Source organism: Phocoena sinus, chromosome 1 (assembly GCF_008692025.1).
Source record: "Phocoena sinus isolate mPhoSin1 chromosome 1, mPhoSin1.pri, whole genome shotgun sequence".
NCBI classification, from domain to species: Eukaryota; Metazoa; Chordata; class Mammalia; order Artiodactyla; family Phocoenidae; genus Phocoena; species Phocoena sinus.
The window spans coordinates 145,137,653-145,152,326 of NC_045763.1; the positions used below are offsets into that span (position 1 = coordinate 145,137,653).

Genomic DNA, 14,674 nt, shown 5'->3' on the forward strand with positions numbered 1-14,674 from the left:
TACTGAAACTTAACATGTACTTAATAGGTCTGAAATAAGACACTTCAGCTATTGTTTAATGAATTGCAGACAATCTCCAGATAAACATACAAATACAAAACCTGACATACAAATAATTGTTTCCTCAATAAAGCATTTAAATTTTTGTCAAATACATAAAATAAAATTTTCATATGGATAAACATGTTACCTCCTGGACATCCTCTGGATTTCTTCGTGAAACAACCTAAAACAAAGCATACACATAAATCATTTCATTACTTTCAACAGAATTTGTATGAAAAATTCAATTTGCTTAAAGAAAAAGAAATACTATATTATATCACTTACACAGGAGTCAGTTATATAATAACTTCGGTATCTGAAACACATACTAAAAAATTAAGCAAAAAGGCAACTAAAATAAAGTCCACATGCTAAAGTTCATGTATTATTACATTCACAAGAGAATACCTCATGCCTTCCCTCCTACTTGACATAATTCTAACAGCTTGTCTATCCCCCTTTCCAGCCTACATATAAATCAGAAGCATAAAAAGCAGCTGCACCTGGACAAAGTATACAAAAGGATAGCACTGCTTTTTTTCTTTTTCCTTTTTTTTTATTTTTCATTTTTTGGCTTTTTTTCTGTATTATTTCTTACAACTGTATGTGAATCTACAATTAGCTCAATAAAAATTTCAAGTTAAAAAAAAAAACAGCAACCACAATGCTCCCATACACCACTATCTGTTAGAAGTAATCACTGACCTCCTAATGGTGAAGAAGAAAACAAAAGTAACCCGTAAAAAATTATATACATCATCCTCATCCTTAAGGAGCTCCTGGCTGAAGGCATAAAACAGTAAACATGATAAGATGGCCATTCTGTAAGTACAGACTGAGATAGGAACAGGGATGCGGGTGCAAATAAGACAGACAGAAAAGGTCAGGGAAAATATCAAAGATGAAGGATGAGGGGGAGGAGAGGATTCCAGACACAAGAGAAGGAATGCTGGACAAGCTGGAATGCAAGGAGCTTTAGGGTCAATTGCGAGCTGCATTTTACAGTTAAATTCAAATTTAAATTCCTAAGACTGACTGCATATGGGCCTTTAAGGTGTGATTGGCACCTGGCATCATCCCTTACTATCCTGCAAGGCCCTAGGACCTAACCCCATTACCTCTTGGACCCCCACCCCATCTTTCCACCCACACAGATCTCTCTTCCAGGAGGTCAAATTTATCAAGTGCATCCCCACCCCTACCTGAGGGCTACCATGCTCACTGTTCCCTTTGCCTGAAATGCTTTTCCCCTCAGTATTTTCATGGGTTGTTCCTTCATCTCTTTCAAATCTTTACCCAAATGTCAATTTCTCAGCGAGGACTTTTCTGTCCTTCCTATTTAAAATACAGCTCTACTCACACCTGGCATTCTCTATCCTTTTCCCCTGATTTATGGTTTTCAAAATATTATGCTATGTATTTTACTTGTTATCTATTTTGTAACCTGTGTGTAGGCAAGGACTTTTGTCTGTTTTGTTCACTGCTATACTCCCCTGGCCAGTAGCTGACTTGTGGTAAATATTCAGTAAATATTCAAGGATTACATTTTAAAAATTATATACATCATTTGGGGACAAATAATCCTATCAATATTCCCTGAGCAAGCCAAAAAGTCTAACACCATTTACAAAAAGTCTAACACCATTTACAAAGAATTCCTCACAAAATTTACAAAAAAGAAGAAGGTTGGGTGCTTAAATCATCAAACAGCATTGTAGAGTAGGAAAATCTCACATTAGATACATAATACCCTCTACGCAAACATAAAAATCATGAATTTGATGCTACAGTATGTATTTTGCAGACACAAACAAAAAGATACATCAAACATATTAAAATGGTTGCCTGTGGATGAGAGGAAAAAAGTCCTTGATGACTGGTGACAATGAACTGGGAGATTACAATCAACTCAACACTACTCCTGAGGTCCAAAACAAAAAGTATACTATTTAAAGTCAGACAAACCTGGGTTCAAATTATAGTTGCTCCACTTACAGGTTTGGTCTCCTCTGTAAAATGAGGATAATACTCCCTAGGTTTGATCTCCTCTGTAAAATGGGGATAATAGTCCCTGCCTGGCCTGGCTGTAATTGACATCAAATACGAACAGAGCAAGAACTCCATGATTAAAAAGTCATCTCCCGCAGGGGTTGAGAGTCCGCCTGCCGATGCAGGGGACATGGGTTCGTGCCCCGGTCCGGGAAGATCCCACATGCCGCGGAGTGGCTGGGCCTGTGAGCCATGGCCGCTGAGCCTGCGTGTCCGGAGCCTGTGCTCCCCAACGGGAGAGGCCACAACAGTGAGAGGCCCGCATAACGCCAAAAAAAAAAAAAAAAAAAAAAAAAAAAAGTCATCTCCCTCTCTCTCTTACTAGAGAATTTAACACAAGAATGCTAACAGAGGGACTTCCCTGGTGGCAGAGTGGTTAAGAATCTGCCTGCCAATGCAGGGGACACAGATTCGAACCCTGGTCCGGGAAGATCCCACATGCCACGAAGCAACTAAGACCGTGCGCCACAACTACTGAGCCTGTGCTCTACAGCCTGTGAGCTGCAACTACTGAGCCTGCGTGCCACAACTACTGAAGCCCACACGCCTAGAGCCCGTGCTCCACAACAAGAGAAGCCACCACAATGAGAAGCCCACGCACCGCAACAAAGAGTACCCCCACTCGCTGCAACAAGAGAAACCCCGTGCACAGCAATGAAGACCCAACACAGCCCAAAATAAATAAATAAATAAATTTATAAATAAATAAATTTTAAAAAAAGAATGCCAACAGAAAAGGTTTTCAATTTCTTGCCACTCTATTCTCCAATTTTCAGGATATAAAATTTGGTGAAATCTCTTAGCAATTTTCATTAATTTAGAACAGTGCTGTCCAATAGTACTTTGTCTGATGATGGAAGGAAATGTTCCCTATCTGCACTGTTCAACATGCTTCTGTGTGGCTCTGGCCACATGCTTCTGTGTGGCTCTGGCCACATGCTTCTGGCCACATGCTTCTGTGTGGCTACTGGCACTTGAAATATGGCTACTGCAAGTGAACAACTTAATTTTTAATTTTATTTCATTTAAATTAAATTTTAAATAAAAGTAGCCACATACGGCTAATGGCTACCATACTAAACAACACAGATTTAAAGTAAGAGGTTAGAAAGGTAACTAACAACCATAGATTATTCAAATACTGGATTTTAGCTATTACTTTCAAATTCCAACCCTCCCCGAAAAAACTTTCCAAAAGTTTTTGGAAACACACACACCCTTCCAAAAGTATGGTGTGTTTCACATAATTAAATGATTTAATTTTGCCTCCTATAATTTTTTCTTATATTTTTGTAAAATGTGGTAACGAGAAGAAAGTTAGAGATAATCAATCCACTAATATCCACCCACCAAAAATAATCAACATATGATCACTGGCAATAAGATTTATTCAGCTGTTCCTTACATTCTAAGATGTACCTTTCTGAAATTTTACTAATTTCCTTAATTTACAACTCAATCATTTTATAAATATACTAAAGTACCTTGCTATTTTAAATAATCTTTTTTTACACATGCAAATGATCTTTTTGTGACAAAAGAAATTATTTCCTGGTTTGGTGTATGTATCAGAAGTATCACATTTTAGATTTTCCTCCGGTAAGCCATTATAGAAATCAAATATATGTGTACTGCAATAAGCAAAATACATTAGTAATCCCCTAATGATATCCACAATTTTAAAACCATTTCATCAGAAATAACCAATCTGATTACGATTCCTCATCCACACTCTTACTGGCTCACATACTTCTGCTGTGTGCTGGGGCTACGATGGTGAGCAAAAGGAAAGTCCCCGCCTTCACACCTCCCAGAGCTCACAGTCTGGTGGTGTGCAAGACTGTAGTGTGCTAAGCAACAGAGTAAGAAGTGCTTCACCCTAGGTGCTTCCCATGATACTGAATGCTCACTGAATTCTCCTTGTCCAGACCACAGTGGCATCCCAGAAGCAGACAAGAACAGTTTAGTGACTTAAGACCTTCAATGTTTTCACAGTAAGTTACTCATGGTTATTACAGAAAATCAAAGCCTAAGTACTCAAACTACCTAAGTGAAGGTCTTAAATTATTTTTTAATATTTATTTATGTATTTACTTTATTTTTGGCTGTGTTGGGTCTTAGTTGCAGCACATGGGATCTTTGTTGCAACATACGGGATCTTTCACTGTGGCATGAAGGCTCTTCATTGCAGTGCAGGGGCTTTTCTCTAGTTGTGGCACGCCGGCTCAGGTGTGGCGCATGGGCTCCAGAGCACGTGGGCTCTGTAATTGCGGCACATGCGCTATCTAGTCATGGCTCACATGCTCAGTAGTTGCAGCATGCGGGCTTAGTTGCCCCGCGGCATGTGGGATCTTAGTTCCCCGACCAGGGATCGAACCTGCATCCCCTGCACTGGAAGGTGGATTCTTAACCACTGGACCACCAGGGAAGTCCCAAAGGTCTTTAATTTTTAAGCTCCCAAATGGAACTTCTCTTCACCCTCACATACGTCTCATATGAAAGGGGGAAAATTTACTTAGGCATAGTTCAGAAAATTAAGTCAAAAGCTATTTCCTGAGCATTAATTATCCTTTTCCCAAACAACATAAACAAAGCTTAGTGAAAATCATGTCTGGAAAGTAGAGGGCCTGATTCTCCTCTTTCCTCTTTGGTTTTTTTGCTTCTCTTTTTGTAGGTTCTTCTTCCTCCTTCTACCCTTCTTCCTCACTCTACCCTCAGAGTGATTACTCTGTAATCACTCCAAGAATCAGTCTAACTCTGCTTCTTAGCCTCTTTTTTAGTATTAAGAGAGAAAGTCCATATCCATGCTAATACTGTTCAAGGCACTGTGCTAGGCATGTGGCGGGGCGGGGGGGGGGGGGGACCTCGACTTTGTACATTTGCATTTGCAAAGCATTTTATTGATATATCAGTGTTTCACGTTACTCTCTCAGCAACCTATGAATTAGGCAGAAGTGGTTATTGTGAGTCCTCCTTTTACCCACAAGGAAGAGATCCAGAAACTTGTGCAAGGTCACATGGCTATTCACCTTCAGATTGGAATGAGAACTCGGGAGAGTCTGACTCCTGGTTCAGTGCTCTTTCTGTGGTACTCTACTGCATCCGTCCGTTCATCTGCAGTATTTTTCGCAATAACTAACTTTACTTACTTCCACAACACCCTTCACTATTAGGTTTTATTTATTCTCTTACTCATTCAACAAATATCAGTGCCTACTCTGCTGCTAGGTACTGAAGCACAGTGGTGAAAACACTGGGTCTGACTCCTACATCACATTATAAAAATATAATCATTTGCCAAATACATTACCAAGTTCAACCACTTGGTATCCCACTATAAAGATTCGGTATTCCCACGTGTGTAATCTCACTTAAATGAGTTAACAATGTGTCCTCTGAAATGAAAACCAAAAACACAAATGTATTAGGATAACATGAGTTAAGCCCAAATGTCCTTTAGTAGTAGTAACTCTTTCTAACTAAATAATTCTCTTCAGTGGGACTGCCAAATTGACAAAAAATAAGAATATCAAATCAGAATCTGAAGAAAAATATCATCATACTGAAAATGAACAAAACTGAGCCCTCAGACCAAGATTTCTATAACTTTTACAACTATATTAGCAATTATCTCAACAAGTAATATCAATTCCAAAACAAAAATACTGTAATTTCACCCTGATATAGGTTGCTAGCATTTAGTAATTTTTTTCTAGGAGAATTTCAACGTTTTGTCATAGAATTCAGCCTATAATTTCACAAAAGTTAGAATTTAAAGCAGTGATTGTTTTCATTTAAAGTTCATAAATTTCCACTGCAAGCGTTAGCTACCACTGGCTCAGTAAGTACTACACGTATCTTGAAGAGCCTTTTGCTATAGAGAATTATATCACCAAGTCATCCTGCAAATTATTGTGCTAAAGCTGTGCTTCAAAAGCCATGCTACCACGGAATACGGATATTCTTTAATAATCGGTGCTCTCAAAGGAGGCTTAATGGTCAACTCAGTTTACCTTTGTTTTAAAAAAAAACCTTTTTTTTTTTACAGCAGAATTTCTCAAGGCCTGTAACACACTATTATGCCTAGTAAATCTCCAAAAGGAAAATATATAGTATTCCCCAAGGTCATTTATCCACTCAAATTTTTAGTTTTATCATAGGTTGTTTATTTATTATTATTTGATTTATTTAGTGCAACACCTACTGAAATTTGAAACACAGTTGGGAAATGTTACTGCAACGTTTGTAGTCCATCTGCCTCGGTTAATGCCAATGACAAGTTCTGAATTTAGGAAAACAAATAAGGGCTCACAGTGAAGGTTAACTCTCTCTCGCTGTGCTAAGAAATTAAATACTTTATTTCATTCGATCAACAAGACAATCTTGTCTGGTACAATGAGATAACCAAGGACCAAAAGCATATATTAGCATACTAATACTAATCAGATTAATCAGTAACAGATAGGACTGGATCTCACAACTCTGTGATTCCCAACAAAGTGCTCTTTCCAGGACATAACAGATCTACCCTCCTAGAGATTAAAATTCCAAGTAATACTCCTAATGCCTGTTAGGTAAACCCATTTGTCCTTCACAAAGAAATGCAAGTAAACCAAAAAATAGACATTGAAGAAGCACTTTGGCAGGTCAGAAGGATCAAAAAAGAGAGTCTGAATACCAGCTCTAGCACTAGCTATAAACTGCTTTCTTGCCAGTTGAGTAATAAACCAAAGAAAAGCGACCGTAAAATAAGTCTTCTTGCCCATCTTTAAAAAAAAAAAAAAAAAAAAATGAATGAATGTTGTGGCTTGGCCTAGCTAAGGCCCATAATAAACAACAAACCATGCTGTCATTAGGTCCTCTAAATCCTTTCCAGTGCTAACTTACTTTATCTACTTCTTAATAAGTTTTACCTAGTTTCCTTAAAAGTCAAGTGAAAGGCACTCTTTTATCTAATTATTATCATAATAACTCATAAGAATGATTTGAAATCAACCTCTTAACTCAGACATACACAAAAGAATTGTCTTCTTCATAAGATTAAGAGATAGCAACTGAAAAATAAAACTACAAAATTTATTCAAATCTAGCTATTGTATTTCCTACCAAAAATGATCACAAAATAAGTCCCTTTAGAAACAAATGGAAATCAGTTAAATATAAATTTTAAAAAGCTACTTTTATGAGCAATTTATTATAATCAAGTCTTCTGATGGCCACTTCACTATTACTATTCAGCGGCTAGTTTAGGGTAAAAGCAGATCTAGGAGGATAAAATATTAACAAAAGTAACATATTGGAAAAAAAAACCTAAGTGTCAAGATACAAATAATCAAACACAATGAAAAAAGAGAGACATGCCCACACTTTTCGTTTCTCAAAGATATAACTTTCCAAACCTAGGAATAAACCTGACCAAGGCGGTGAAAGACATACTTCAGAACTATAAAACATTAATGAAGTAAATTAAAGAGGATTCAAAGAAATGGAAAGATATCCAATGCTCTTGGATTGGAAAAATTAATATTGTTAAAATGGCAATGCTACCCAAAGCAATCTACAGATTTAATGTGATCCCTATCAAAATACCCAAGACATTTTTCACAGAACTAGAACAAATAATCCAAAAATTTATATGGAACCATAGAAGACCCAGAATTGCCAAAGCAATCCTGAGGAAAAAAATAAACAAAGCAGGAGGCATAACTCTTCCAGACTTCAGACAATACTACAAAGCTACAGTAATCAAAATAGTGTGGTACTGGTACAAAAACAGACATATGGATCAATGGAAAAAACCAGACAGCCCAGAAATAAACCCACATACCTATGGCTAATTAATCTTTGACAAAGGAGGCAAGAATATAAAATGGGAAAAAGACACTCTCTTCAGCAAGTGGTGCTGGGAAAGTTGGCCAGCTGCATGTAAATCAATGAAGTCAGAACATGCACGACATAAACCAAAATAAACCTCACACCATGCAAAAAACAAACTCAAAATGGCTTGAAGATTTAAACATAAGACCTGACACCACAGAACTCCTAGAAGACAGCACAGGCAAAACATTCTCTGACATAAATTGTACCAATGTTTTCTTAGGTCAGTCTCCCAAGGCAATAAAAATAAAAACAAAAATAAACAAATGGGACCTAATCAAACTTTTGCACAGCAAAAGAAACCATGAAAAAAATTAAAAGATAACCCACAGAATGGGGGAAAATATTTGCAAATGATGTGACAGACAAGGGCTTAATCTCCAAAATATACAAACAGCTCATACAACTCAACAACAAAAAGAACAAACAACCCAGTCGAAAAATGGGCAAAAAGACCTTAATAGACATTTCTCCAAAGAGGACATACAAATGGCCAGTGAGCACGTGAAAAGATGCTCAACATCATTAATTATTAGAGGAATGTAAATCAAAACTATAATGAGGTACCACCTCACACCAGTCAGAATGTCCATCAGTAAAAAGTCTACAAATAACAAATGCTGGAGAGGGTACAGAGAAAATGAAACCCTCTTACCATGTTGGTGGGAATGTAAATTGATACAGCCACTGTGGAGAACAATATGGAGGATCCTTAAAAATATAAAAATAGAGGAAACTTCCACAAGCCTCTTAGATAGCCTCATTGACCAGAGAGCAAACAGCAGAAGCAAGAAAAACTACAATCCTGCAGCCTGTGGAACAAAAACCACATTCACAGAAAGACAGATAAGATGAAAAGGCAAAGGGCTATGTACCAGATGAAGGAACAAGATAAAACCCCAGAAAAACAACTAAATGAAGTAGAGATAGGCAATCTTCCAGAAAAAGGATTCAGAATAATGATAGTGAAGATGATCCAGGACCTCGGGGAAAGAGAATGGAGGCAAAGATGGAGAAGATACAAAAAATGTTTAACAAAGACGTAGAATAATTAAAGAACAAACAGAGATGAACAATAAAATAACTGAAATGAAAAATACACTGGAAGGAATCAATAGCAGAATAACTAAGGCAGAAGAACGGATAAGTGACCTGGAAGACACAATGGTGGAATTCACTGCTGAGGAACAGAATAAAAAAAAAGGATGAAAAGAAATGAAGACAGCCTAAGAGACCTCTGGGACAACATTAAATGCAACAACATTCGCATTATAGGATTCCCAGAAGGAGTACAGAGAGAGAAACAACCTGAGAAAATATCTGAAGAGATTATACTTGAAAACTTCCCTCACATGGGAAAGGAAATATGCACCCAAGTCCAGGAAGCGCAGAGAGTCCCATACAGAATAAACCCAAGGAGAAACACGCCAAGACACATAGTAATCAAATTGGCAAAAAGTAAAGACAAAGAAAAATTATTGAAAGCAGCAAGGGAAAAATGACAAATAACATATAAGGGAACTCCCATAAGGTTAACAGCTGATTTCTCAACAGAAACTCCACAAGCCAGAAGGGAATGGCATAATAAAGTGATGAAAGGGAAGAAACTACAACCAAGATTACTCTACCCAGCAAGGATCTCATTCAGGTTCGATGGAGAAATCCAAAGTTTTACAGACAAGCAACAGCTAAGAGAATTCAGCACCACCAAACCAGCTCTAAAACAAATGCTAAAGGAACTTCTCTAAGTGAGAAACACAAGAGAAGAAAAGGACCTACAAAAACAAACCCAAAACACTTAAGAAAATAGTCATAGGAACATACATATCGTTAATTACCTTAAATGTGAATGGATTAAATGCTCCAACCAAAAGACACAAGCTTGCTGAATGGATACAAAAACAAGCCCCATATATATGCTATCTACAAGAGACCCACTTCAGACCTAGGGACACATACAGACTGAAAGTGAGGGGATGAAAAAAGACATTCAATGCAAATGGAAATCAAAAGAAGTCTGGAGTAGCAATACTCATATGAGATAAAATACACTTTAAAATAAAGAATGTCACACGAGCCAGAAAGGACACTACGTAATGATCGAGGGATCAATCCAAGAAGAAGATAAAACAATTATAAACATATATGCACCCAACATAGGAGCACCTCAATACATAAGGCAACTGCTAACAGCTCTAAAAGAGGAAATGGACAGTAACACAATAATAGTGGGGGACTTTAACACCTCACTTACACCAATGGACAGATCATCCAAACAGAAAATAAATAAGGAAACACAAGCTTTAAAAGACACAATAGACCAGATAGATTTAATTGATATTTATAGGAGATTCCAAAAACAGATTACACTTTCCTCTCAAGTGCAAATGGAACACTCTCCAGGATAGATCACATCATGGGTCCCAAATCAAGCCTCAGTAAATTTAGGAAAACTGAAATCATATCAAGCATCTTTTCTAACCACAACGCTATGAGATTAGAAATTAATTACAGGGGAAAAAACGTAAAGAACACAAACACATGGAGGCTAAACAAAACATTACTAAATAACCAAGAGATCACTGAAGAAATCAAAGAGGAAATCAAAAATTTCTAAAGACAAACGACAATGAAAACATGATCATCCAAAACCTATGGGATGCAGCAAAACCAGTTCTAAGAGGGAAGTTTATAGCTATACAAGCCTACCTCAATAAACAAGAAAAATCTCAAATAAACAATCTAACCTTATAACTAAAGGAACTAGAGAAAGAAGAACAAACAAAACCCAAAGTTAGAAGAAAGAAATCATAAAGATCAGAGCAGAAATAGAAACACAGAAAACAATAGCAAAGACCAATAAAACTAAAAGCTGCTTCTTTGATAAGATAAACAATATTGATAAACCATTAGCGAGACTCATCAAGAAAAAGAGGGAGAGCATTAAAATCAATAAAATTAGAAATGAAAAAGGAGAAGTTACAACAGACACCACAGAAATACAAAGCATCCTAAGAGACTATTACAAGCAACTCTATGCCAATAAAATGAACAACCTGGAAGAAATGGACAAATTCTTAGAAACGTATAACCTTCTAAGACTGAACCAGGAAGAAACAGAATATATGAACAGACCAATCACAAGTAATGAAATTGAAACTGTGATTTAAAATCTTCCAAAAAAGAAAAGTCCAGGACCAGATGGCTTCACAGGTGAATTCTATCAAACATTTAGAGAAGAGCTAACACCCATCCTTCTCAAACTCTTCCAAAGAACTGCGGAGGAAGGAAAACTCCCAAACTCATTCTATGAGGCCACCATCACCCTGATACAAAAACCAGACAAAGATACTACAAAGAAAGATAATTACAGAACAATATAACTGATGAATATTGATACAAAAATCCTCGACAAGGGCTTCCCTGGTGGCGCAGTGGTTGAGAGTCCGCCTGCCAATGCAGGGCACACGGGTTCCTTCCCCGGTCCGGGAAGATCCCACATGCCACGGAGCGGCTAGGCCCATGAGCCATGGCCACTGGGCCTGCGCATCCGGAGCCTGTGCTCCGCAATGGGAGAGGTCACAACAGTGAGAGGCCCGCATATCTACCCCCCAAAAAAAAAAAAAAAAAAACAGAATCCAACAACACATTAAAAGGCTCATACACCATGATCAAATGGGATTTATCCCAGAGATGCAAGGATTCTTCAATATACACAAATCACTCAGTGTGATACACCATATTAACAAACTGAAAAATAAAAACCATATGATCATCTCAACAGACGCTGACAAAATTGACAAAATTCAATACCCACTTATCATAAAAACTCTCCAGAAAATGGGCATAGAGGGAACTTGCCTCAACATAATAAAGGCCATATATGACAAACCCACAGCAAACATCATTCTCAATGGTGAAAAACTGAAAGCATTTCCTCTAAAAGCAGGAACAAGAAAAGGACCACTCTCACCACTATTATTCAACATAGTTTTGGAAGTCCTAGCCATGGCAATCAGAGAAGAGAAAGAAATAAAAGGAATACAAATTGAAAAAGAAAAAGTAAAACTGTCACTGTTTGCAGATGACATGATAGTATACATAGAGAATCCTAAAGATGCCACCAGAAAACTACTAGAGCTAATCAATGAATTTGGTAAAGTTGCAGGATACAAAATTAATGCACAGAGATCTCTTGCACTCCTATACACTAATGATGAAAAATCTGAAACAGAAATTAAGGAAACACTCCCTTTACCATTGCAACAAAAAGAATAAAATACCTAGGAATAAACCTACCTAGGGAGACAAAAGACCTGTATGCAGAAAACTATAAGACACTGATGAAAGAAATTAAAGATGATGATACCAACAGATGGAAAGATATACCATGTTCTTGGATTGGAAGAATCAATATTGTGAAAATGACTATACTACCCAAAGCAATCTACAGATTCAACGCAATCCCTATCAAATTATCAACGGCATTTTTTACAGAACTACAACAAAAAATCTTAAAATCTGTATGGAGACACAAAAGATCCCGAATAGCCAAAGCTCTCTTGAGGGGAAAAAATGGAGCTGGAGGAATCAGACTCCTGACTTCAGACTATACTACAAAGCTACAGACAATCAAGACAATATGGAACTGGCACAAAAACAGAAATATAGATCAATGGAACAGGATAGAAAGCCCAGAGATAAACCCACGTACCTATGGTCAACTATGCTATGACAAAGGAGGCAAAGATATACAATGGAGAAAAGACAGTCTCTTCAATAAGTGGTGCTGGGAAAACTTGACAGCTACATGTCAAAGAATGAAATTAGAACACTCCCTAACACCATACACAAAAATAAATTCAATATGGATTAGAGACATAAATGTAAGACCGGGCACTATAAAAGTCTCAGAGGAAAACATAGGCAGAACACTCTTTGACATAAATCACATCAAGATCTTTTTTGATCCACCTCCTAGAGTAATGGAAATAAAAACAAAAATAAACAAGTAGGACCTAATGAAACTTCAAAGCTTTTGCACAGCAAAGGAAAGACAACCCTCAGAATAAGAGAAAATACTTGCAAATGAATCATAGGACAAAGGATTAATCTCCAAAATATATAAACAGCTCATGCAGCTCAATACTAAAGAAACAAACAACCCAATTGAAAAATGGGCAGAAGACCTAAATAGACATTTCTCCGTAGAAGACATACAGATGGCCAAGAAGCAGATAAAAAGCTGCTCAACATCACTAATTATTAGAGAAATGCAGATCAAAACTACAATGAGCTATCACCTCACACCAGTTAGAATGGGCATCATCAGAAAATCTACAAACAACAAATGCTGGAGAGGGTGTGGAGAAAAGGGAACCCTCTTGCACTGTTGGTAGGAATGTAAATTGATACAGCCACTATGGAGAACAGTATGAAGGTTCCTTAAAAAACTAAAAATAGAATTACCATATGACCCAGCAGTCCCACTAGTGGGCATATACCCAGAGAAAACCATAATTCCAAAAGACACATGCACCCCAATGTTCACTGCAGCACTATTTACAATAGCCAGGTCATGGAAGCAACCTAAATGCCCATCGACAGACAAACAGATGAAGAAGTTGTGGTACATACATACAATGGAATATTACTCAGCCATAAAAAGGAACAAAATTGGGTCATTTGTTAAGATGTGGATGCATCTAGAGACTGTCATACAGAGTGAAGTAAGTCAGAAAGAGAAAAACAAATATCGTATATTAACGCATATATGTGGAACCTAGAAAATGGTACAGATGAACTGGTTTGCAGAGCAGAAATTGAGACACAGAAGTAGAGAACGTATGGACACCAAGGGGGGAAGCAGCGGGGGTGGGGGTTGTGGTGGGGTGAATTGGGAGATTAGGATTGACATATATACACTAATATGTATAAAATGGATGACTAATAAGAAAATAAATAAACATTAAAAAAAAGAAAACTAAAAATAGAACTAGCATATGATCCAGCAATCCCATTCCTGGGCATATACCCAGAGAAAACCATAATTCAAAAAGATACATGCACCCCAATGTTCAGTGCAGCACTATTTACAATAGCCAGGACATGGAAGCAACCTAAATGTCTACCAACAGAGGAATGGATAAAGAAGATGTGGTATATATATATACAATGGAATATTACTCAGCCATAAAAAAGAACAAAACAATGCCAGTTGCAGCAACATTGATGCAACTGGAGATTATCATACTAAATAAAATAAGTCAGAAAGAGAAAGACAAATACCATGTGATATCACTTATATATGGAATCTAAAATATGGCACACAAACTAACCTACCTACAAAACAGAAACAGACTCACAGACAGAGAGAACAGACTTGTGGTTGCCAAGGGCAAGGGAGGTGAGGGAGAGAAGGACTGGGAGTCTGGGATTAGCAGACGCAAACTAGTACATATAGGATGCATAAACAAAAAGGTCCTACTGTATATTATAGGGAACTATATTCAATATCCTGTGATAAGCCATAATGGAAAAGAATATTTTAAAAAGCATGTCAAAAAAAAAAAGAGACTTTCCAAATGTGGAAGAGAAAAAATAAGATATACAGAAATGTAAGGCTACACTATACTGAACATTTCCCACTGTGATTAGGTTAACTAAATGGTACATCCATCAGTGTAATGCATGCAATCCTGAC

The 14,674-nt window shown here is 37.2% G+C and overlaps 1 protein-coding gene across 3 annotated transcripts in view; it reads right to left on the reverse strand.

Annotated features, from left to right (window-relative positions):
- The window catches only part of RPS6KC1 (ribosomal protein S6 kinase C1), a 232,740-nt gene that overhangs the window by 205,591 nt on the left and 12,475 nt on the right, over nt 1-14,674 (reverse strand). For all 3 annotated transcript variants that reach the window (XM_032637882.1, XM_032637891.1, XM_032637899.1), the window contains exon 2: nt 191-226. In XM_032637882.1, coding sequence (XP_032493773.1) covers nt 191-226 — 36 coding nt within the window. The remainder of the gene's footprint in view (nt 1-190; nt 227-14,674) is intronic.